The sequence below is a fragment of the Acanthopagrus latus genome, chromosome 13 (assembly GCF_904848185.1).
Source record: "Acanthopagrus latus isolate v.2019 chromosome 13, fAcaLat1.1, whole genome shotgun sequence".
Classification (NCBI taxonomy): domain Eukaryota; kingdom Metazoa; phylum Chordata; class Actinopteri; order Spariformes; family Sparidae; genus Acanthopagrus; species Acanthopagrus latus.
In genome coordinates this window covers 14687277-14712473 of record NC_051051.1, presented here as the reverse complement: position 1 = coordinate 14712473, position 25197 = coordinate 14687277, and the positions used below count along the sequence as shown (strand labels likewise).

Genomic DNA, 25197 nt, shown 5'->3' with positions numbered 1-25197 from the left:
GTCCGTAACGTGCGGCCGTGGTCATGTCTGTTTTCTAATCAAACGTTTTCATACTTCGATGAAATTCAGCCGTTTCATCTTTGTCATGCTCCTGATCGATGACAGGCTAACAACATTTGGGGGGAGGGGGGGGGGCTTGCTGTACTGACGGGATCGGGGCTGTAGAGCTGGAGATTTTACTGAATTTATCAAGACAACGAGGAAACAGCGGTGGGGAGTTTGAGTCAGCGTCGACTGGAGAACTGGAGGGATTAGAAATACAGGCCTGCCACTGAGATAAAATTCTGTTTGAGAATGTAAGGTTTTTAACTATAAAGACCTTTCAGGCCGCCTAATATGTATCAGGGTTTAACTAAAAAGAGTGAATCCATAATGCCTTTGTCTGTGTCAACTGTTTACAGGCAGTAAAGGGCTTGACCCTTTCAGCCCTCTTCAAATCTTTATCTCTGAAGTTCTCCGTAGTACACCAGAATGCTTTCAAGTGAGACAAAGCAGAGAGCTCAGAGCGTTTTTCTGACCCATTTTCTGTTGTGCAGCGGTTCCAGCAGGCTCAAACTGCCTCTCAACACAATGCCTCCTTCCTTGTAGTTTGTGCCTCGCAGCGACGGCATTGTTGACGCTCAATAGAGAGCCGCCATCTATGGACCTCCAAATGCAATTCTCATCTCGTGATGGGCCATCAGATTGGGAAGCTCAGTCAAGCAGCTCGTCTATTTCCGGGCTAAAGACACCGTGCTTAATATAACTCTAAAGGCAGTGAATGTTTCCTTTACAAACAGTCATTCTAAATAGAGTCTGGTGAGAGACGTTGACTATTTCTGTCTGTTTCTGACAGCAAAGACAAAAAACAAATGATTGTAAATGTAATTATACAGCAGAGTCAAAAACGCATAATTTTCCTCTTGCCTGTAGTGCTTTTCATCCATTTAGATTGTTTTGGTGTGGGATGCGAGTTTTGGAGGTCTGCCTTCCCTTGAACATAATGGAACTAGACGGCACTGAGCTTAAAAAGAAAAAAAAAAAAAATACTCTTGAAACTCAACAGTAACGTCTCTTGCCAGAAAACCCGGTTACTCAAGATAATCTGCAGACCCTGTTGTGAGCAGTTTCATTTTCTTTACATACCATTGCTCAGAGGGAAGCATGCATCTGCTCATGGACAAGAGGCAAGCTAACCAAGCTGGATAACACCATCAATATTCACATCGTGTGCTGTCACAAGCATGGGCGTCTTGTCCATGATGTAGATACACACATTCCCCTGTGCAGTCACACGCCCCCCACCCCATCCTGTTTCCTGTCATCTCCGAAGCTGCCCTATCCATAAAGCCATACAAAGGCCAAAAAATACTGAACTTAAGAAAAGGTAATAAATCCAGAGGACATTTTTTCAATGTTCTAATCTAAGTTGAGAACCGCAACATGAATTGGAGGTGATAGGATTGGTGTCAAAGTAATTACAAAGATGCAACCGCAGCAACGTTTCAAACAATATTTCCAAAAGACGGTTCAGATCCAAAGATGGCCTTTTTGAAAAATCTGCGACACCCTCATTTCACAGCTCTCTGTTTACCGTGACTGTGAACCATCTCATGTCATGTGTTATTATGCCGCGCAGGTAGTGACATGACTCAGGCCTGACCCTGGAGATGCCGAAGAGACGAGACATCGTCGCCATTGTGTTGATCGTGTTGCCTTGGACACTGCTCATCACTGTTTGGCACCAGAGCACCATCACTCCTCTGCTCGCTACTCGAAAGGGTACAGGTACAATTATTCAAGACTCTGCAGTGCACGTTCAGAGATACTGAACATTTTTCCTTTTCACGCTCGTCACAGCGGCATACAGCACGGGTGTTTGTGTTACTTACAGCATGGATCTGTGTGTTTATAGAAGGGTGTAATGCACAGAAGACTGTGTCTGTCTACTTACATGATAACAGTAGCAGTGTGGTCCACAATGTAGGACCCACGTAGCACAAAGTCCCATCAATACTTGAGAGCACACGGAGGCTCATTGCAATCGTTTTCCCTCCTGACTAGATGACAGACGCGATGGTCGCTCCAACTCCAGGAATACTTTCGCGTTCAAGGAGTCCTGCTCCCTTCAGAACCGGGACATCGTGGAGGTGGTGCGCACCGAGTACGTCTACAGCCGCCCTCCGCCCTGGTCTGACGTCCTGCCCACCATCCACGTCATCACTCCCACCTACAGCCGGCCGGTGCAGAAGGCAGAGCTAACACGTCTGGCCAACACCTTGCTGCACGTCCCCAACCTGCACTGGATCCTGGTGGAGGACTCCCAGAGGAGGACCACTCTGGTCAGCCATCTCCTTCAAGAGACTGGACTTAACTACACCCACCTCAACGTGGAGACGCCAAGGAACTACAAGGTACGCGGGGACACTAGGGACCCCCGGATACCGCGGGGTACCATACAGAGGAACTTGGCTCTGCGGTGGCTCCGGGAGACCTTCAGCCCCAACAGCAGCCAGTCTGGGGTCGTCTACTTCGCGGATGATGACAACACGTACAGTCTGGAGCTGTTTGAGGAGGTAACGACACGCTGAATATAGCTGAATTGCTGTTTAAAGGAATAGTTCACCCAAAAATGATTATTTTTCAAATTAATGTCATTATCCACTGACCCCCGTGAAGAAGGGAGTTCAGCTGAAGTTTCGTAGAACAGAAATAATTTCTGGAGCCTCACAGCGAAATAGAGTTGCAACATTCTCGTAAACAGCTGGAGTGGATGGGGACTTGTCTGTAGTGTAAAAGGACAACTGGAAAAATACATAAATTGGCTTCATACAGCTCATGCAGCGTAAACCAAGTCTCTCAAAGCTCCCACATGTAATTAAAAAAGTTGTTATTTTCACCCTTGACGTGTGATAGAGCTCATGCTCGGTTTTAAGCTTAGCTGCTACAGTAAAGATTTAGGCTCCTAAAGGATGTAAATAATGTCTTTTCATGTCAATTTAGGATCCCATAGCTTGTTTTCCCATATTCGTTTTTGAGTTTTTTTTTAATGTTTTAAAACGAGTCCCCATCAACTTAAGTTGCTTAAGAAAACGCTTTTCCTTTAAGAGTGTGACGTCTTTTCACAGATTTCTTTCTTGAGTGTCTCAAGCTAAATCAAAATTATTTTTTTTTATGGAATTCAAAATGTCTCAGATGGGTGTCTTGTGTCTCTGTCTCTGTTTTCACGTTCCAGATGCGTTCCACCAAAAAGGTGTCAGTGTGGCCCGTGGCCTTTGTGGGCGGCCTACGGTACGAGTCCCCTAAAGTGAACACCTTGGGGAAGGTGTACGGCTGGAAGACTGTATTCGACCCACACCGCCCGTTTGCCATAGACATGGCTGGTTTTGCAGTGAATATGCGCCTCATTCTGTCGAAACCTCAGGCTTATTTCAAGTTACGGGGCGTGAAGGGAGGTTATCAGGAGAGCAGCTTATTAAAGGAGCTGGTCACTCTCAGTGACTTGGAGCCTAAAGCTGCTAACTGCACTAAGGTAAGAAGAGGAGGCTCTCTACGTGTGTGAAATGCTGTGTAACCGTGAATTGGAAATAAACCAAGCTGCTTCTGTAAATGCTGCGAGTGTTACACTTGAGATCCTCGGCTGTCATAACAGTTTGTTCATAAAGTCAGTAAACTGTCAGCTTACAGCCAATTCTTTGTGCTTACAGATCATTTAAAACATGCTACACTCTGCCCTTTAGACATTGTGTAGCAAGTGCGATGCAGTATACTAGTACTGCACAGCGCCAAGAGCCAAAATGTCTGTTTGAGTGTTTCATCATGTGACTGCATTTCCGCTCATCTCCATCTCTTTCTTCTCACCCCCAGGTATTAGTATGGCACACACGGACGGAGAAGCCTGTGCTGGTAAATGAGGGCAAGAAAGGATTTACAGACTCTAACGTGGAGATATGACATACTTCATCTGACACAGGTGAGAGACCAGATTTAGAAATGCAAATTACCATTGCGTCTCCACACTGATTATTTGGGAGACAGACCAAAGGGGAACGTTTCAGCCGATTTGTGGACTGTGAGATATGGACCTTACTTAAGATAGACTTTTACATATCACGTTTAAAGGATTCTGCAGATTTTGTCACTGTATTTTAGTGTTTTAGATGATTTTAAAGAATACAAGCAACACTAGTGGTCAGGCTGGCAGTTATAGTCCATCAGTTGGTCAAGACCGAAATATCTCAACAACTACTTGATGGATTATGATGAACTTCAGAGCAAACGTTCATGATTTTTCTTTTTATATTACATTTTATTATCTGTCAATATTTTGGCAGATACGGGATGGAGTGAAACATTCATCTGTTGTGCCCAGAGGGTGAACCATAAGTCTCTTTTACACACTGCTTTACACACATCCCGCTCAGCATGAAAAGCTCAAATGCTGAGATAATTGCACTCTGCATCCGTGTTGCAAGATTTAAACATATTAAAAATGCCAAGTTATTTCGACACTCTCCGTCTCAAGATGTGCATTGAAATTTTAGGACACATTTACGTCTTTCCCATCGTATCAAATATTGTGTTATCAAACAGTTATGTATGTAAGTATTGTTGAGTTCTAATTTTAGGAGGCTAACAGGAAGATCTATTGTTTTACCTTGAAATATGGCCTGATGTCCTAGCAGCTGAACACAGCGTTATGACAATCGAGATACCTGCCCACATAATGTTGAAGGAAAATGCCCTGCCATGTGAATACGGTCTATTGATGCTTCTATTGTTCTGTTCAGTGAAGAAAAACAAAGGCGGTTAGTAGAGGTGTCTTCATGGCAGCATTATTGCATGATCTCTGTGTAAAAGGGCTTTAATGACTTGCTCTGTGAATTTTAATGAGGGATCAGCTGAATGACTTGAGAAGTTAGAACAGGCGTTCATGGTCACCAGAGAGTAAATCCTAACGACCTATTGCTGATCCCCAGATTTATCCTCTCAGGCCTGCGGCCTTTTTGATTTTTAACAACATTTCTTGACAACTTTCAGATGGCGTATCACGTCCCACTCAGGTTGAGTTGTTTGTTGTGAAATTGGTGATCCTCTATTCCATCATTGCTAATAAGCAAATGTAGCATGCCAAGATGTTCATTTATTAATGGTAACCATTATACACGCTTAGCATTAGCATTTTCATTTCGGAAATACTAGCAGGCTCATTTGCATTTAGCATAGGGTAACAGCAAAACAGGGCGCTGCTGAGTGTTTCTATCGGTACATCCTCAATTTAACTCAAATTAGCCGTTACAAACAGGATTAACTGTACTGGACTGCTTGGTGGAAAAGTGGCTTTAGTCTTGCTTATAAAAGAACATCCTTGTGTGTCCTTATTAAATATGAAATTGTTGTCGTTTCAGAGGAAGGCATTTCTCTACTGGATTCTCTCTGGATTCAAACCCAACCTCACAGCGCCTTAAAGCAGTAGTCAGGGTCAAAAACACTTATCACTGCACAGTAGCTGTACTTCACCGCGGCTTAGAAATGGAGGCACACCTGTCCACCCCAGGAGACAGCACAAGGCCATGTGCGTGAAGCGACCACAGAGTATCAAAGCACAACTGCGCAAAAAAAACAAAAAAAAAAAAACAAGCTGGCCCGTCCTGCCCGGAGCACTGGCTGATGCGAGACGCTGGCGGGAGTTGCCAGAGGGAGCTTGCCCGCCGAGGTCTCCTCGGAGAGCTGGGACAAAGGATGTTGCGCGATTCAAACCGCAGGAAGAGATGGCACGGCGAGCAATAAAGGGCCCTCTGAGCGCAGACAACACCAGCCAACCATCCAATTAGCATTAAATTGGACCCTTTTGTTCTGAAGCGAGCTGGCTGACGGGCACAGGGCTGCACAGAGGAATAAAGGGGGTCCTTGTTCTGAGTGAGTCAGCACTGACTGACTGACAGACTGCATTGAGGGGATCTGAGCCCTCCCCACTTGTACTGTACAACAGCGAGCTATTTAGATAGCACCCTGAACCCAGCACTAATTAGGAGTCCCGTGACTCCTCAGCACACATCCACACATGCTCAGCTGTCGCGCTGCACACGGCGAACACACACAGGCACCTCACGCACTGAGAGGCACGGAGCGATGATTTATTACAGTGGAACAGCACCGTCCTCTCTTGCACTCACTCACCCCACGCTCCTGATATGCTGTAACTAAACTGAAGCGTACTCATATTTAAGAGAATATTCAGTATTCCCAGGCGCCTGACTTTAACAGGCTTCTTCATAAGCTAATTAAGAGTAAACGGAACGGTTTTCTCAGCAGAGTTATTTATTGTTTCGCAGTAATTGGTGCCATTCACCTGTTGATTGTGAGCTACGCTCGGGAGACTCAATGGGATATGAGGCCATTACTGTGTAATGTGCATCCGTTCAAAAGGCTGTATTACACAATCTAATTATTCCCACCATGGATGGCTGGATTGCAAGTGATGATTTCATACCCCATCGACTTCCAGTGGAACTGCTTAAAATGCTAATGCTCTCAGGCTCGGTGGCTGGTAAAAGTTTGGTCAGTTATTAATGTTACAGGCATCTGAGACCTTTCAGAGAAGGCTCTGATACTGCTACAATGCTGCTTATGTTTCAGTCGAATCACTCCTGCCTCAGCTCAGATCGTCTCATAAGCTCGTTTGATTTTTTTAAAAATTTATTTTACAGGCTAAGATGTGCCCTTTTTAAAAAAAACCACATCAACTATAACTGCCTAACATCCCTACGCAGAAATTATTACTATTTAACTGGAAAATCCATGGGTAAGAGGATATACTTGGTATTTCTTCTCAATGTGTAAAAAGTCACTGTAACTAAAGGTACTGTATGTACATAGCTATAAAATGTTCCCATATGAACACGCCTCTCTCTGCTATTGATGTTGGTCTGTGTCTATGTGTATGTATGTAGATGTTAAGGTATTAAATCAGATTGTAGAAATGACATGATATGAACAACATATATATCCCTGAATTTGAAGGTTCAAACTAATGTAACAAGCACTTGTAAGATTCTTTTTTTATACAAAAAAACAATGCCCATGGTGACGGCGATGACTGGGTGATGAGTCACTGGATGTCCACTGCCATGCCAAGATCAGGTGTATCCTCAAACTGGACCTTGTAGTCACCCTCCTGCTCCTCAAACACAATGACCTTATTCATTTAAAGAGAAAGAAGGGGGGGGGAGGCAGAGTTAGACAATCAAGACTTGTCTCTGACTTTACGTTTAAAATCATTTTAGCCCATAATAACTGCACATTAAAAATTAAGCCTAAGCCTGCAGCCTGCTACCTTAACTTAGCATTACGAGTAGGAAAAGAAGGTCCTAGCAATATTTATATATATTTTGGAATATTATTTCCAGTGCCGAAAATGCGCACAAATGAACATGTCATATCTTATTTGTTCAATCCTAACAGTAATCACAGTGTAACAACAACTAGTTGCCTATTTTGTCTAACCTGGAAGTTAGCATCAATTTTTCGACTCAATTTTGAATTAACGTTGTTAGCACACATTTGTGATACTTATCTGTTTGCTCAGCAAGTTGATCTTCTCAGCTGAGCACCACTTTGATGGTTTTTGAGGGCTAAATACAACGGCCAGATGTAAAAATCTAATGTTAGGCTATAAACAAACTACATGTAGAGTAAGAGTTAAAGTTAGAAAAGTTTGTAACTAAAGTTCGCCTGTAACAGACGGACTAGTGAGTCGATGAGACGGACGTTTAATGTCCCAGACAACTTCCGTAGTTTCACTTAGGTACCTGTGAGCAACTGCCTTTTATGAGACATGCAACGCTTTAAGATTTAAATGTTGGGCATTTACTGAAGTAATTCATATGAAGTGTGTCAGGCATTTAACTGAAAACCCATTCAAAAAACCCACTGTGCAAAAACAACGTATTTCTCGGATTTAGGACACCGTCACCGTTGATGACATAAATGACATATAACATGTTAATTAGTGCGAATTAGGGGTGCTGTTGGGCAGGTTTTGTTAGCAGACAGGCTAGCTGCTTCCCTGTTTCCAGTCTTTATGCGAGGGCTAAACTAAAGTGAGCTTAGCGTCTTGTCTAACTCTCGCCAAGAACGCAAATACGTGTATATCCCACTCTCCCTCTAACAGATGCTGGTTTGTGCACAGCTGTACCTGGTTGATTCCACTGTTGAGAAAGGGGCCGGGGATGTAGAGACTCTGCTGGGGGCCAATTGACCAGTAGCGGCCCAGATTCAATCCATTAATAAACACAACACCTTTCTCCCAGCCCTGTGGACCAAAATAATTTTTTTAAAAAGGCTTATTTCTCAGACAAACACCCGTGCCAATTTACAAAATGCACATTGCATATAAACTGTATGTATCATTTCACTTACTGGCAGCTTCAGAAATGTGTCACTTGGATACCCGTATGCAAACAGCCTCCCCATGAAAAATCCAGGGAAGCTTGGATTTTCGGGGAGAGTTTTCCAAGGTGCCTGATAGAGACTGAAATAAAGCATCCACTTCAAACACACTTTCACCGCAAAATGAAAGTGATGTGCTTAGGTTCAATAAAGTGTACAAACCTATCAATAAAGCTGGGTTTCATATCCAGGCTGTATATTGTAAAATCCCGCAAGGGGATATTGTTTAATAAAATGTCTCCCACAAGGCCTGTGAGAATACAAATGGAAATTGGCTAGTACACTATCCACTGAATGCTTGAGTGATTTAATAGCAGGCACAGCGATGAACTGCATATTGTCTGTCTATCACCTTTATGTTGTTTGTCAAGGTCCCTCCCCTGGTGAACTCGTCCACAGTTTTCCACCAGTAAGCTCAGGGTACGCTGTCCCTGTGGGGATTGATCACTTTTATGACTTCTGCAAGCTATAACAGCCAAAAATCTAACACTTCAGCATCCATCACATCTTATAACTCTGAATGACGTTTTATTGGACATTTGTCTTCATCGTCCAACTTGATCTCATACCTTACCATCAGGAACCGCCATCTCCAGGTTTTTACGCTTGAAAAGGCCGATGTAGCTCCTGTCTACATACACCTGGGGAGACAAATATCACTGTCAAAAAAATGATAATACAAAATACATGAACTCCGCTTCATTTGAATGAAATAGCCCAAGAAAGTTTGCTTGCAACTATCACCTCAGTCATCACCTTTCAACGACTTTCACATGCTGTATATCCTGAAATGTGCGCTGTGGGCCTACCAAGACCATGGGGTGCCAATTTATAGCACTCAATGACTGATAATAAAGGAGCAGTTTAATATTTAAAGGTCCTATTTGTAAGCAAAGTTGATTTTTGGGTCTCATTCCCAACTCTTCAAATACTGGGACACACTGGGATGGTGGCTGACTCGACTGACAATCCCAATGCGTCAGTATTTCACGGGTTAGGAATGAGGCTCAAAATGAAACTTTTCTCGCAAATAGGACCTTTAAGTAAATACACTTGTGAGCTAAATTGCTGAGAATTACAAAAAGTTAATGAGACTGTTCTCATATCTATCGGTTACATTTAAAGCTAAAGTCAGAAGAACATTAGATTAGCATGAATACTGGAAACAAAAGGAAACAGCTAGCTTGATTCTGTCTGACAGAAACACGACCCGCCTTACACTGAGATGTAAAATAATAAGTGAGCTTAATAGGTGCTGACACTTTTTTTTTTTTTTTAACTTTTTGACAGAGATAAGCTAGCTGTTTCCTGCTGTTCCTTCCAGTATTTTCCTAAACTATGCTGCTAATTCTAGTCTGTATGTTTTGTGTTTAGTTGTATCTATGTTCTTGTTTTTGATCAACTTGCACAGAGAAAGCACATTTCCCAAACTGCCAAACCATTCCCTTCAGGTCCAGTGTGTGTGATTAAGGGGGATCTACTGGGAGAAAAATAATTTTAAGGGAGACAGACATGTGCTTTATTGTTTTTTTTTTCTACAGCATGTAAAAGCTGCTTAAAGTCCACACCAACAAAAATCTTCTCTCCCACAGAAAATGCTAATCCTGAAGTTCCTGAAACACCTCATCAGTAGCCCCGCCTTGCATAATTCATGTCTAGCATCTAATTTGGCAGTACAGATTAATTGAGAGCAGCTGCTCTTCTCGGAGGTGCTGGCTCAGATATGTGTGAGCTGACCAATCACAGCAGACTGGGTAATCATGAGGGGGCCCTTAAAGAGACAGGAGCTAAAACAGAGTGTTTCAGACAAAGGGGGAATACAGCGTTGTATCAATGAACAGTATAAGAAAGCTGGTGTGATTTTTGAGCTTTAAAGCATGTAAACCTATTATTGTAGTTAAGCAAAATAAACTTATGACCCTGAAAATGAGCACTGGTATATTCAGGTGTATAATCAACTGAAACTAAGAATCATCACATTTTGATGTCACTAAATTCTACACACTGGACCTTTAAGTTTAGTTTCTGCAGCTAGAAATGTGGTGAAAATTAAAGTGCATGTATTAGTTAATGATAGGACACCTCATCCATACTGGTAGAGTAAGGTCAGAGTAAGTGAGCCGATGCCAGCATGTACAGTGAGGACTCACGAGGGCACGGTCTCGGACATTATCTCCAGACTTCAACAATCCTCCACTGGTGATGGTGGTCTCATACAGTGTGTATCCATAGGACTGTCCATTTCCATTGTTCACAGGTAGGTTCTCCATGTTTACTGGCGTGGGTGACTTAAATGGCTGGAGGAAATTGAAACACAGGGGGAAAAAAAAATTGCCTCCTTGTTTGAACAGCTTTTTTTTTTTTTTTTCCAACATAAAGCAACAAATAATCTTACATAAAACGTACTCCCTCAGTGAAGCTCAAAGCATCCCATAAGGACAGGTGCTGGTACATGATCGCTGGTTCATAAGCCTCCCTGTAATGCAGGGTTGGCATGTCGGGGAAACTGTCTCCTCCTGCACAGACAGGTCGAAAACACGATCAGGCAAAGAGGTCGGTCGCAGTATGTATATATTCCCATTTATTCTGAGCGTAACTTACTGTTGTATCGAGAGAGTAAGTCCCTAAGGAGATGGTACTTTGGGGTGTAGTCCCCTGCTTCAGTCAAGGGAGCATCGTAGTCTAAAGAAGCATGGCAGTGTAACATAGATTAGAAATCATGTGCTGCCACCTGCTGGGTGTTATGGTACATGGAACACATTATTCAGCTCTGACATGGCACTGCCTTGTAATTTAGATTTTTTTTTTTTTTTTTTTAAATGCATCGAAGTCAGAGCTGGTTTGTTTAGGATTATACACATGAGACGGAGGAACCAACCATAGCTGGGGACCAACGCTTTGTAGGAAGGATCAACGACTGCTCCGCTCATGAAGCCAAAAGTGGAGCCTCCGTGGAACATGTACAGGTTGACGGACATGCCTCGCCTCAGAATTTCTCTCACGGTGGACACCGTGTCTGACAAGAAGTTCACCATGTTCAATGTACACGAACAGATTACTTGAAAAATAACATAAAGGTCACAGCAACAAGGAAATCATAGTTGTTTTTTTTAATGGAAACCTTTTTGACCCTCTGCTGGCCTCTTCATCAGGGGCCACAGTGGCTCATGAAAAGAGGGCTGGCTTTGGCTTTCACATTTACATTGTTGGCTTGTAGCTGCCGTCCTTTATGCAAAGTCTTAGGCAAATAAATATAAACAACAAACTGCGGACTGAGAAAGAAAATATTTGCTTACAGTAGTTAAGAGGGGTGTGAGACTCCAATTTGTAAGTCAGCTTTACCAACATGTGTTTTTGAAGGCTGATACCAGTGCAGTCAAAAGTCACTTTAAACAGTGTCAAAAAAACCCTAAAATGCATTTAGACCACGGCAGAGTTACTCAAGGGAACCCAATTAATATAAAACTGTTCTTGGTTGAGAATAAATGTGAAATATGCCTGGCCACCTGTTCAATAGTAAAACATGTGGGGATACATTAGAAGTTTTGTGTGAAGTAATTGAAGTGATGGTTGATCAGCAGTTCTTTCTCCGTTCTTTGGGGTGGTTGAGGTGCTATATAGCACCACTGCTGTGCTTCTTTCGCTACTTTCAAGGTTTCTCTACTGGTTCCTCAGCGTACATTATCTAAGGATAACATATTGAAGGGGATGTTTCTTTTTCTCCCCAAGAAATTATGTCCACAAAAATATTAAAGGGGATGAAAAATCAATGCAAAATCAGTTATCACTTATTGCTGGGGTTTTTTTGGGGTGGATTTCAAATGGCTGTGAACCAACATCAAATCTACTACACATATTCTTTCACACGTAAGTTGTAATGTATCCCAATACATATTTTAAGGCTTATTTTAAAATACATTTTCACCTTTATTCGGATGGTTGATGGCGAGAGGTGGAGAAATGAAATGAGACTGGAAATGCCTTTGTTGCATATTGCAATAAAGACATGTTTTTCGACTAATTTGTGTCTACTTTCCTGGATGAAACTGAACACATTGCAGTTATATGGAATCTCCTTTAGGCACTCAGCTACCAGGGTGCACATTTAAACTGATTTCGAACAATTAAGAATAAAAAGGTAAGCACAAATAGGAAGGTGTGTTTTGGTCCATAAAGCCATCAATAGCCAGCAGGACCTTCCTTACCCTCTGGGGGGAGCACATGGTGGAGTTCGCCCCACACATCATACCAGCCAGTCCAGTAGTCCATCACCATGGTGGGGCTGTTGGGCTACCATACAGGACAGAAACGACCCAATATCACACACATCTTCGGTGACGGGCGGTAAAATGACGTGTTAAGGTGAGATACACACCTGGATGGCGATCAGATCTTGGATGTCTTTCTGATTTAGCTTCTGCAGCTTCAGTGATCTGATGACTACAAGACAGGAGATCACAGGGTAAAGTAAGCCGTGTGTGTGCATGTGTGCGCGTGCGTGTCTACTAATAATATACTGTACCTCCATCCACACCCCCTGACTTTAATGTGTTGTGGTTGTCTGATGTGAGCAAGAGCTCGCTGATCCCTCTGGATTGTAATGCCTTTTCAAAATAAAACAGAATGTCACAACAGAGGACACAGACATCATCAGATTGATTTTAATTAAACAAGCTTGTCATATCACCTCTTTAATGAAAAGCATGTAACTGTCATCTTTCGCAAAGGTCCCATACTCGTTCTCCACCTGCACTGCAATGATAGGACCTCCTTTCTTGAACTAAAGGAAAAAAAAAAACACACACACACAAGCAAACGTGTTTCATGTTAGGGGTGACAGGTTAAATACACGTGCACCGGAGCTACAACAAACTTGTTTTCAGCGACCAAAGAGCGACCAAAGAGCGACCTGCAGCGGAACCACTTTTGGTATGAGTTTGTCAAAAAAAGTGTTGAGAGCCTGCGTGAAGCCCGGGTAGGTCGTCCTCAGTCTCATGCTGCCGTCGCGGAGGAGCCAGCTGCAAAGAGCCAGAAAACAAGATGCTCAGTTATGACTAAAGCCGCAGAGCTGCAAGAACAACAGCGGCACAGTCTAACACAGAGGACAAAGCTTCACACACTGGGGAAGTCTTCTCTTGGAGCGTGGTGTGGCCTTTTCACCCGGGCTGCACTAAGTGTGCTGATTCACGGATATAAACTAGTCAGAGCTCGTTGAACTTTGGGTTTCGAATCTGCGACCTCCATTCATGCGTGCAAAGTAAATGCAATGAATCCACACACTCACCTCAGTCAGCCATTACGCGAGGAACACTAGCCACTTACCTTGGTAGTCCTCCCAGGTCCAACTCAGAGGAGATGTACGGCCCTGGACGTAAAATCACCCACAGCCCCAGTTCAGCAGCGAGATTGATGTAGGCTCTGAAGCCGAGATGGAAAAAAGACAATCAATAAGCATTTTCTATCTGCGCAAACAAGCAAGTTAAGACCCCCCCCCCCAGTGAGACCCCATATCTGGTTGTTTGAGCAGTGTGAAATGTGCTTGACAACAACAGCAGCAGGCTGAGGCATCACGTCCCTCCTCACTTATCACCGCTGTGTGCTTAATTGCTCGCTAAGTTGCTGTTGTTGGGGAGATGCCACCGTCGTCAGGCGGGAACTCTCTGCCTCCAACGCTTCTCCCCTGAGCACCGGGGCTTAGATGATGAGGAGAAGAGGAGAGTATTCCCAACACGCCTCAGAGCGGCAAGGGGGAGGTGGACATTTCTAAGCTGCGTGTCATATGCGTACCACTACTTACTCTAAATCCAGCTGCGTGTGGAAGTTGAACACCTCTCTGTTTGGCTGGTGCAGACTCCACGGCACAGACCTGCAACAATCCAGGAAGTTCTGGTTAACATTCAACCCAGGCTCGAGGAAAAAAAAAAAAAAAGAAAATCGCGTCCATGGTGTTTCTTCTCCTTACGTGGTGAGGGTGTTGACGCCGCATGCCTTCATTTTCAACAGGCGGTCCCTCCAGTAGGCCCTCGGCACACGGAAGTAGTGGATGGATCCCCCGAGGATGTGGAAGGGCTGGCCCTCCAGCGTGAACTGGGACGAGTTGGCGCTCAGGCCCACCCTCCTGCTCAGTCTCCATCCCGTTGTCGGCATGCTGCAAGAGGACTTCGTGTCATGCTCACAAAATGTAGCACATAGGCTATTGTGCTTGAATGGAGCACATGACAGGCTTGATAGGAATTTGCAGACGTCTTGTTTTGGCAAACAAGGGCACAAAGGAGCCGGGGCACATCTGAATTTAGACACAAGTCTTCAGCCGATAAAGTGTTGGATAAACCTTTTCACTTTTCTACATAATCCTTTATGTACTGGTGTATTTCTATTGCTTTGGGGTATAGTTAAAGGTGCAGTATGCAGTTTTGCCAAAAATGATTTTAATGAGAAGAGAAGGGTATTCGTCAACTGATGTTTCACGTCTAAACAAACTAAATAAACAAACTCTTTGTTTTAGTGATTGTAAAAACTGAATATACAAAACGACCTTACAGGAAAATACAGTTTCACACAGTTTTACCTTGTCTATATTTGCTGGACCCTGCCACCTTTCTAGCTTCAAACAGTGTTTCTGGGGACCTTATTTTCCTCTGAGAACAGCTTGTTTATTCAGCTATGGATACATATTTACATAGGAGTTTGCATTATTACCCCATTAGTATAGTAATTATTAAAATTCATAGTTTTGATTTCTTCTCAAAACAACATCATGCCCCTGTGATGGTTCTATTCAGAAAATACGTCGATTCCATAAACTATAGTGATACTTGTTAGTATTTTATTATTTAGCTATTGATTCCCCTGCAGAGACATTGCAGATGATCATTAACAGCAGCACTGAGTGAAACATAACTGAACAACAACGCAAGAGAACTGAACTTACCGGAGATATCTGTACATAATAAAGCCAACAATGCACAGACAGATAAGTGCACATTTCCTTTTGTGCGCATTTCTTATCCTCAAGACAACCATCGATAGCATGTGATGTCGCCGTCAGTGACACGGGCAGAAGTGCGGTGAAGTTGACAGCAGCACGGATGAGCGCCTGATGCCGGGGTGAACAACGCGCCGCCTCCTGGGAGTGACCCGGTGCAGAGAGCCCAGCCATGGAAATCACCTCATTAACTGGGTGTGTCCTAACACTGGCTGAACACTGTATAGGTGAGGATGAAGAGATGACCACATCCAATATGTTGCTTTACGTGATGGTCATATATTTATTTAATTATTTATTTATTTAAAAAAAAAAAAAAAAAAACATCAACTTAAATATTTCCACTTTGGAAACTTAGAAGGTTGATTTTATTTTGGAAAAACAATGAACCATGTATTTTTATTTTGCTAAATCTAAGCATTTTTTATTTATTTATTAGACCCACGATTTGACCCACCAATAACCACAAATATAATGGAAGTGCGTAAAAAAGTAGCTATCAAAAATGTCACTGTTGAGGAAATGATGTATGCTTAAATGAATTTATATTAACTAAAGTAATATAATCATACTACCTAAAATCAGTGTCCTTAATACGCCATTTGAGTCAAATCAAACATATATAAAACAGTTTTGTGGAAGTGTCCCTATATGAGATATTGCCTTCGTTTCCTTTTCAGCGCCCAATAAGGCGGACTACACTTCCCATGATGCTTTCGCAGTCGGAGCTTGCGCAATATGTTTTCCACGGCCCTGGCTGCTGGAGCTGTCTGTTTGGTGTTGTTGTCACATTAAAGGGGCAAAAGAAAGAATTGACCAAGTTGATATAACCCTGAGCCTGTCGCATGAGGTAAGGACGACACCTCGGCTAACTGAGCGCTCCGTCTCTGACTTTACACGCCTGTTGAGGTGTTGTCTTGACGAGAGACACAACAGTGAAATTAGTTGCTCAGCGATAACAGACCTAGCTAGCTAGCAACACAGAGAAACAAGCTAGCAGGGCACCAAAGAAAACAACGAAAGTCAAAGATTCTGCGACCAGCGGCAGTATGTTGACTTGACAGGCTACACAGTGAGGGGTCTTAACGTATGAAATTGTTAAGACTTTTCGGCAGGCCAGAGAGAGGGAGCCAGCTAACACTGACTGTACGCTATCACATATTTCAGCTAACACTGAGTCAGCTCGCTAACGTTAACTTACAAAAACAGTATCACCAAACAAGAGACACTGGCGGAATAAATTAAGGTGTCCTTGTTACAGAAGTTGAAGAATTGACAGCGACTCGGTCCGTTTGAGGATTGGACATTTGATATGTGCAGCTAATGTTACAATGCTGACAAGTTCACGGGTGTAGCTACTGTAAACAAGTCAGACATTAACAGAATTGATTGAACAAACATTAGCATTAGTAATGTTTTCGTCATTTCAGGTAGGTTAATAGGCTATTGACATCGGATGCTATTGAACCCCCATATTCTACACTATCGATGAAGTTGGTAACTAGTTTGTGTCCTGTTTTTCTGCATGTGATCTATTGTGCATTTCACTTTTTTTGAAATTTAATAGACTGCATATAGTTTTATAGAGAGTATCGTGCCCAGGACAAAGGGAAGATTTGTTCACATCAGAAATATTTTGTAAGGGACACAGTTAGCATAACTTTTTTGTATTCTTAAATGGGGTTGATGCGGTGGTTGGAGTGGGAGTTTATGAAACAAAATTATATCAGATGTGAATCAGCACAAAATGGCTCCCGAATATACCCAGTATGGAACAAGATGCGAAACAGATGTGTGATATTGAACTGTCTCAAGGCCAGATGTGTTTTTGTCAGGCATGTGATGACTGTCATTGTTCTTTGTAACAGTAGAATGAAAGCAATTTAATACTGGTATGATGCTCATTCTGCGTTTTATAACTTAATGTACATTTCTGGAAAGAGTTCCAGTCTCTGGCTCTTGTCCTCATTTCTGCTTCCTTGGTTTGGGTTGTTGCAGGTTACTGGGCGTGCCCCTCCCTGCCATGAGAGCTGACCACCAGGTCACCACCCCCCCCTCCTTCTGCAGTTGATGGATCTGCAGCTGGTCCAGAGATGACAGACAGCGTCAGGGCCTTCCTCCGCAATGTTGCGACGGTCAGCACACACACAAACTGTACTCAAACATAAGCTACACCACAAGGCCCAAGGGTGTAGTTCCTTGAAAGTGAAAACTGCTTTTAAGCTAATGGACCCATTAAGCTTTATTTTTAAACAGCAGAGAGAGATTCTTCCTGGCCACGTTTCAGGTACACCTTTTTTATAATATTGTGTAACTAATGATGTTTTATTTTGCCACCCGCATTTATGTAAATGAGGTGGGCAGAATATGATAAAATAACACCTTTCAATATAAAGCAGTCCAGTACAACACCACCACCCACTATGACCTCAATAATAACAGTAAAGCGGAATTGTCAAATGTTAACCAAAGTTTCCATACAGTCAAGTAAACAGGTGACATATGTTCATAACTAACGGGGCTGAACACAATAAAGGCAACACTTTCATGTTATAAATCTATCTTATACAAGAACGCTGAAGTATATGCTCCTTTTAATGAAACCTGTAATTATATATATATTAATGGTGTCATGAGAAATTCCCAACAAAAAAATGAACATCACCTTCTCTGATATATGTTTGGTGTAAGAAAGGCAAATGTTGACAGACAGATCCTCTGCAGATGCACAGGTATTGTATACATATGTTGAGGATGGTTGAACTTCAGTTTCTGTTTATTACCTTGAACTTCTATCAGCTTGAATGTACACTGGCTGTACTCCAAGAGAGTCCAACCTTAATGTTGATCTTTGGAATAATTAAAAGCAAATAAAAAGAGATGTTAGTTTCTGTGTTTAAGGACAGTGCTTATTCACGGCAGCAGTCTCTAGTTGGTTGATTCAGAATAACTTTTGCGTTGATGTTGCTTGAGCTAAAAGGAGTTAACTGGTGACATTTGCTGGCAAATTTACATAAATAGAGATTATTACATAAAATGTGTCAGGAAATTAAAGTGTAATCGGGAAATTTCATGAAATGGCAAAAGTGGCATTTTGAAAAAAAATGACTGTTTCACGATGTATTGTTTTGTTTATATATTTTACACAATGTGTTTGGATCATTATTAATTTCATAATAACTCTTTTTTTATATTGAATACATCTGGGCTCTACACCATCCATCTAACAGCGTATAACCGCTATTGATCAATATAAGGCCAGTCAAGCTGTCCTTATTCAGACCCCGTTATCCACCTCTGATATGATGGAGGCTTCTCCCTTAAATTGTTGATATGGGTGATTTGAGTGTTACATTTCAGAAAGTTAGATGGGGGAAAGACCTTCATTAAGGTGTTTTTTCTATCATGAATATATCACAAAGCCACTGTACGGTCTACATCCTGGTTCAGAGAGTAACATTTAATAGAAAGATAAACATTGACCTGTGGCATTGGCTCTGAACAAGCAGATGGAATCCAGCTTTAAATCTGTGTTCAACAAGCACTTATTGAGATATTTCAGAGCTCCATTACAGAGCTCATTTTTTACAAGTTTGAAAAAAACACTGTCGTTATATTCTCTCTTTGGTCTGTGTTCTCTAGGGGATCAAGGACTCCATATTGGGGATTGGAACAATCTCCAAGCTGGATGCCCGCATCCAGCAGAAAAGGGAAGAGCAGCGGAGGAGAAGGGCCAGCGGGGCCCTGGCACAGAGACGGGCACAGAGTGAGGAGCGCAAACCGGACAAGTAGGCCAGAACGAAAGCTGCATATTTGAGTTGCAATGCTCCTGATCTTCTTCTTTAGCCAGAGTCACATATGCTCATGGATGATACTATTATATGCCTGCCATATTAGCAGCTATGCTGAAAAGCTGGGAATGCAACGCCTCCTGAGACGATCATCTTGGTACAACTTTCTGTGCATCTCCCATGCTGTGCATTTACCACAAGCTGAACAAATGGACATATTAACAAACTGACATGGTTTGGGTCTTTTTCTTGTAATCCTAGCAAAAGAGCAGGATTATACACAGTTTAAAAGTAATTGCTTGAACTCGGATCAACAAAACTCCTTAAGTGTGCCTTTTGGCTCTTTTCTGAGGAAAACAAGAAGTGGTTAGACAATGATCGGTATTGTCAGACCACTGTTGATAATGAAAATTTAAGAAATTAGCAAATTACATTAGTTTATTTGAAGCAGTCCTAGATCCCCTAGTCCCAATGTCTCATCATTTGAAATTACCTCTGCAAATAGTGACATGCTAGAAGCCCTTCTGCGTTTGACTCTGGTTAAGTAAGAAAAGTAAAAATGAATGAAACTGGTCTTCCCTTTTATTACAGTGATGGATGCTGTCATTATATTCTCTTTCAGTGATCCCAAAGTAGCCAGCAGGATTTTTCAGTGCTGTGCCTGGAATGGAGGAGTGTTCTGGGTAAGATATTTGATCTTTACAGTACAGCCTCGTCACTTATACAGCACTGAAGATTTTACCACTAGAAGTTTGCAGTTTCTATGATAATACTGTGTCTGGGTGAGTTTGGCCATCAGTTGTCCCAAACTTATGTTTTAGCTTCAGTACAATTTTAGGTATAACCCTTTCTTGTAGGTGTCAGAACACTGCTGTTCTCATGTTGTGTGGCCTTAATGACCTTAGTCCCTAATCCTGTGGCAGTTTGTGCAGTTTCCAAAACGTGTTTAGATTGCAAAACTACCATTGGCTTTATATTGTCTTTATTTAATTTTAATTTCCTGATTGTATATTTTTTGGGTTGATTTATCCTTTACATGTCCATGAATCCATCAAAGACAAATACACGTTTTTGAAAACGCTGTTGTGTGCGGAGGCATGAGTTTGAAGACTAACTGCAACATTTCATTTTTCTCTCTCCAGCTCAGTCTGTTTCTCTTCTACCGGGTGTTTATCCCACTGCTGCAGACTCTCACTGCAAAGATCATCGGTATGTATATGTGGATGTTACTGAATGCGTGGCAGGTTCTCTGGCTTGTGACAGGAAGCAGTCGCTCAAAGTGCTTTTATTGCTGCAGGTGACCCCTCCCTCCATGGCAGTGTGTGGTCCTGGTTGGAGTTCATCCTGACCTCCGTGTTCAGCGCTCTATGGGTTCTCCCTCTGTTCGTCCTCAGCAAGATAGTCAATGCCATCTGGTTCCAGGTAAGACCCTGCTCTGCTAGCCTGCAATGATGTGATGACACAACAGGTGGCTCTATGCAGTTATATCATCACACAGTTAGACATCTCAATCACAGTTGCAGCCTATTCAGGTTCTTAATCTCAGTGGAGGGTACAATACAGCTGGTGTCCAAAAATGACAGAAAGCCTGTTCTGCATCTCCCATACATTGTAAATCAAGTAGATCCTTTCTGTGTAATGTTGCCAACTGATCATTCATCATCAGACTGGTAAATATCCTGGAGGTATACATCATTGTTTATCAGAGTGTCTGCAGGTCCTTAAAGTCGCAGTATTAGCCCTTCCTCATCAGAAAAGCTGCTATATAGGTCGACTGTGAAAGCCGCTTATAGTCCTATATTTTTGCAATGTGCATATTTTTGCACGTTTTTTTTCATTTTTGGGGAATTTCTGGGCAATGCTGTTGTTTTTTTATCACCTCATTGTAGCTCTGTTGTAAAACAAGCCTGTTTTGTTAACATATACAAGTTCACACATAAGGGTTAAAGTAGGCTTACATCTAGAGCTTGTTCGCTTCAAACTGCGATTCCATTCATCAAGAGCCTTGACCTCTTTTTGCATGCAGGCCTGTAAAAAGTTTCATAGTGCCCTTTAAAAAAGTTGAAAAAATGTCTTGAATTAGATTTTGGAAACTATTTAGGATGTTTCCCAGTGCAGCTATGTAAGAGCATCTGGACCTAATAGTACGAAATACCTTTTAAAATATCATCATAAAATAATTTCATTACACAAAACAATAGTCATACAATCTTGGCATCACAAAGCAAAAGAAAATTGTGCACCAATTCCTGCTGCTGTTTTGTTGCACTGACTAAACTGACACAGATACAGACATGAGTTATTATTGTTGTTATTCTTTCTTACAGGATATAGCTGACCTAGCATTTGAAGTGTCTGGTTGTAAAGCACAGCCGTTCCCCAGCGTCAGTAAGATCATTGCAGACATGCTCTTTAACCTTCTCCTCCAGGCACTCTTCCTCATTCAGGTACATTCATACAGACTGGTACTGTTGGTTTTCTTTGTTGTAAAATAATGCTCCTGTCTGTGTTTCCCTGTATCAGTACTACAAAACATCACTATAGTGCTTATACACAGAACTCCTCTATGTGGTTGTCTAAAACTGTGGTTTTAGGTGAACAGACAAGAGTAAAGCTGCTGCTGTGATCTGTCACTGTAGAGGCCCAGATTCACTAAACGAGCAAATTTTATCACTGCTCACAAAGTCTTGCATTCATAAACCATGTGCAGTGATGCCTAATTGCACTTCACACAAAGACTTTGGTCATTCAGAATGGCTGCTTTTAGCAGCATCATGTCCAGCAGGCATCAACTGATGTCGTTCGTAGACTCTGGAGTCAATTCAGAGAATGTTCAAAGACCTCTTTAAAAGTTTCTTTTAAAGAGGTCTGTTGTTACTTGTTTTGATATTTTGCACCACTAATTGATTTGCATTTATTTCAGACAAATCATGTTATATTTCTAAAACTCTATCAGCTAAAGCAAATGATGAAATTGCACATGTCTCTCACCTTGTTGAATCTAATTGCCTTGTCTGTTTTCTAGGGTATGATTGTTAGCCTCTTCCCCATCGATGCCATTGGACAGATGGTTAGCCTCCTTCACATGTCTCTGCTCTACTCCTTGTATTGCTTTGAGTATCGCTGGTTCAACCATGGTCAGTTACTCACATTACATTGTAAACCCAAAATGAATAATGTGGATTGAATGGAGAACTCAAAGCTATGGTTGTTTATGTTTGTTAAAGGTATCGAGATGCATCAACGGCTGTCCAATATTGAGAGAAACTGGCCCTATTATTTTGGCTTCGGTTTGCCCATGGCTCTGCTGACCGCCCTGCCCTCCTCTTACATCATCAGGTCTCACTTCTCATTCTTGATAAGTCTGACATTAAAATCATAGGAATGGTTACTTGTGTCAACTTTGGATCAGTGATGAACAGATTAGATTTTAGTGATTAAGGTTTACTGTGACCTGACAAAACATGCCATAACCCAAGAAATCATACACTAAAATTCACAAAAAAATGATGAAGACATTTTATATCCAAAAGGTCAAAGGTCAGCATCACTGTGACACCTTAATGTCTTGCCATTATTCAACACCATAACTCAGGAACAGAAGGGGACACTGTGAACATTGTGATACTCAATTTTGTGAAATTAAACTTGGGTACCAACTTTGATACTCCTTAAAGATCTCCTGTGCTGCTCGGTTGAACGTGTGAGAAGAATTCATTTTTAAGACTTTGTAGCTTCATTATATCCTGTCAGCATCAGTTTTATTGATCGGGCATGTGAACACTTTCTTCTAATTCTAGTTTGATGGATGCATTTTGTGTCTGTGCCCTCAGTTAGAAAGCCAAATAATGAAATAGAGGGACTTTTACATAATTGGAAGTTCAATCTTGATCATTTGGAACAGTGTATATAACAAATAAAAAAGCTTAAATGTTAACAGAATTTCAATTCAAACCTATGAGAGAGTATAAAACACACAAAACAAAAATGCCAACCAATAAAATAAAAATAAATCCTCAACCTTGTCAAGGGTCACATCGTGTCTTCAAGTCAAAAAGGCTTTTCTGTCTGAAAAGTCATGAGGATGTATTAAGATATGTTTTATTCTGTGGTTAGTTGGGCTTAGAAATTTTACTACAAAGTCAAATGTCGAATATTTACAAAATACTACAACACAGGATTTTTAAAGGAGGGTGTAATGATAAAACAGACCTCACATTCTCTGTGGACTGTTACCTTTTACTGCATTTACTGTATGTAATATTTTTTTGTTCTTCTTTTCTACCCAGTGGCTGCTTGTTCTCCATCCTCTTCCCTCTATTCATCATCAGCGCTAATGAGGCCAAGACACCAACAAAGCTGTAGTGAGTTTGAAATAAAGACAACTACTTTTCTTGCCAAAAAGTTTTGTAGAAAGCACAAGTCGTCGATCATTACATTTGTGTGTTTTCCATTCTTTCAGCCACTTCCAGCTGCGGCTCTTCTCCCTGGTTGTGCTGATCAGCAACAAGCTTTTCCACAAGACGGTCCACCTGCAGTCCTCCCTGACGTCGTCCGTCTCCTCAGAGAGGCTGTCTTCCCCCCACACCTCCCCCACCCGCCAGAGACCTCTTCCCACCCAGTGATGGAGCCACATGAAGGAGATTAAAAAAAAAACGCAGTCACTCGGTGTGATTCCCCTTAATGAAGATGATGTGCGGTTTAGGACAAAGGGTTTACATTTTTTTTTAATCTAATCTCTGGCCCTGTAGTTCTTTATTTGCAGCACCCATCAGACACATTTTAGTGTGACGCACAAATCAACTGCCCTGTGCCTCACACTCAGACACATTATATACTTAGCTCTTGACTTGTTTTCTTTTGTGAGTTTTCTTTTCGTTTGTTTTTTTTTTTGTATAATGTGCCATTTGAGTGACTCTCCTTTAATAAATTACAGCACAAGAAATCATGTAGTTTTGATATGTTTAAGCAAACTTGTGACTAAAGAAAGATTTTGAACTTTGAAGGGGCTAGTTTGCATTCAGAATGAAAGCACAGTCTTGTTTTACCTACACTACATGTTTTCTTGAAGTTGCAAGTCACATTCCTTCCTCACAGATTGAATGCTTTCTTGCACGTGGATATGAAAGCGTCATAGCCGTTCCCAGGAGTAACCTTGCATAGTTCAAAGGGAGGCTTTTTCTTATCCCATAAGAGCTTTGTTGATATTAGAATATACAGTTCAAGAGCTGCTATAAAAAGGATTGGTCACCTTAGTCGTGGAAACCAAATAACAAAGTCACTCTTGTTTTTTGTGGGCTAAACCTTTGCTTGGTGTCTCATCCACATTAAGATCTCACTCTGCTTTCTGATGAGATGTACTTGTTGCAAACATAAGGTGACACCAGCAAAGGAAAAACTGCCTAAGCGTTGTCAGTCTATGTGAATTTAGTAGGTGATAGGTGAGATGACACTGCCAAACTGCTGCATCTGTGTTTTGTTTGTTTCACATAAACCACTGCAATACTAAGCTCTGTAATAAAAGAAAAGAGTTGCGTAGAAGTTTTTGATGAATGGTTGATCAGCCTTGACACAGTTGCTCTGTTTCCCCCCCAGAGAGCAGACCTGAAAATAAATCATAGGCTGTTTGGTTTTTATGCTGTATATAAACTGTTAATACATCCTGAATGTTCTACCAGGAGCCCACCACCATGCAGCGCCCCAAGTCACCAACCTTTTCTCTCACACATTAGAGCTCATGGCCATGAGGAGGGGTCATGATTTTTGAAACTGTGTGCAATTATTGTAAGAAGAGCTTAGTGTTTGTGCAGACTGATATATGTGAGTGAGGTTTTGTAAAAGTAATACGTCTAATTTCAATAAAATTGGTCAGTATTCATTATTATGATCACTGTGTTCAGGGTTTTGCTGTTGTGATGAATGTGTGAGGACTATACAGGACTTAGGAAGCTCAGTAATGGATTGAGACTGAATTGGTCTGAGACCTCACAG

At 41.8% G+C, this 25197-nt stretch overlaps 3 protein-coding genes across 10 annotated transcripts in view; 2 read left to right on the top strand and 1 right to left on the bottom strand.

Moving 5' to 3' along the window:
• The window catches only part of LOC119031222 (galactosylgalactosylxylosylprotein 3-beta-glucuronosyltransferase 1), a 36813-nt gene extending 29933 nt beyond the window's left edge, over nucleotides 1-6880 (top strand). For 5 of the 6 annotated variants that reach the window (XM_037119552.1, XM_037119554.1, XM_037119550.1 and 2 more), the window contains 5 exons: nucleotides 1619-1767; nucleotides 2044-2555; nucleotides 3215-3511; nucleotides 3847-3952; nucleotides 5388-6880. In XM_037119552.1, coding sequence (XP_036975447.1) covers nucleotides 1650-1767; nucleotides 2044-2555; nucleotides 3215-3511; nucleotides 3847-3933 — 1014 coding nt within the window. In that variant the 5' untranslated portion in view covers nucleotides 1619-1649 and the 3' untranslated portion in view covers nucleotides 3934-3952; nucleotides 5388-6880. The remainder of the gene's footprint in view (nucleotides 1-1618; nucleotides 1768-2043; nucleotides 2556-3214; nucleotides 3512-3846; nucleotides 3953-5387) is intronic. The other variant, XM_037119555.1, reaches the window with a different exon arrangement.
• Nucleotides 6881-7033: 153 nt separating this feature from the next.
• On the bottom strand, nucleotides 7034-15638 carry LOC119031220 (beta-galactosidase-1-like protein 2). 3 transcript variants are annotated; one of them, XR_005078553.1, is made up of 18 exons: nucleotides 15362-15638; nucleotides 14393-14578; nucleotides 14228-14296; nucleotides 13753-13848; nucleotides 13340-13448; nucleotides 13118-13210; nucleotides 12953-13034; nucleotides 12806-12870; nucleotides 12636-12720; nucleotides 11309-11446; nucleotides 11032-11112; nucleotides 10837-10946; nucleotides 10581-10727; nucleotides 9000-9071; nucleotides 8783-8861; nucleotides 8593-8680; nucleotides 8177-8512; nucleotides 7034-7177 (listed from the first exon to the last, which is right to left on the bottom strand). XR_005078553.1 is itself a non-coding variant. In XM_037119546.1 (18 exons), exons 1-18 carry the CDS (start codon nucleotides 15460-15462, stop codon nucleotides 8072-8074), a joined length of 1935 nt encoding a protein of 644 aa, XP_036975441.1. In that variant the 5' UTR covers nucleotides 15463-15638; the 3' UTR covers nucleotides 7190-8071. The 3 variants fall into 3 exon arrangements, 2 of the variants coding, with proteins under 2 accessions (XP_036975441.1, XP_036975442.1); XM_037119546.1 differs by lacking the exon at nucleotides 7034-7177 and having other exon boundaries at nucleotides 7190-8293; nucleotides 8401-8512; XM_037119547.1 differs by lacking the exons at nucleotides 7034-7177; nucleotides 11309-11446 and having other exon boundaries at nucleotides 7190-8293; nucleotides 8401-8512.
• A 477-nt stretch (nucleotides 15639-16115) lies between these two features.
• ei24 (EI24 autophagy associated transmembrane protein) lies at nucleotides 16116-24745 on the top strand. The gene is made up of 11 exons (XM_037119549.1): nucleotides 16116-16265; nucleotides 17414-17550; nucleotides 19058-19203; nucleotides 19829-19889; nucleotides 20349-20415; nucleotides 20504-20628; nucleotides 21534-21653; nucleotides 22232-22343; nucleotides 22434-22545; nucleotides 23496-23570; nucleotides 23669-24745. Exons 2-11 carry the CDS (start codon nucleotides 17509-17511, stop codon nucleotides 23829-23831), a joined length of 1023 nt encoding a protein of 340 aa, XP_036975444.1. The 5' UTR covers nucleotides 16116-16265; nucleotides 17414-17508; the 3' UTR covers nucleotides 23832-24745.
• Nucleotides 24746-25197: the final 452 nt, after the last annotated feature.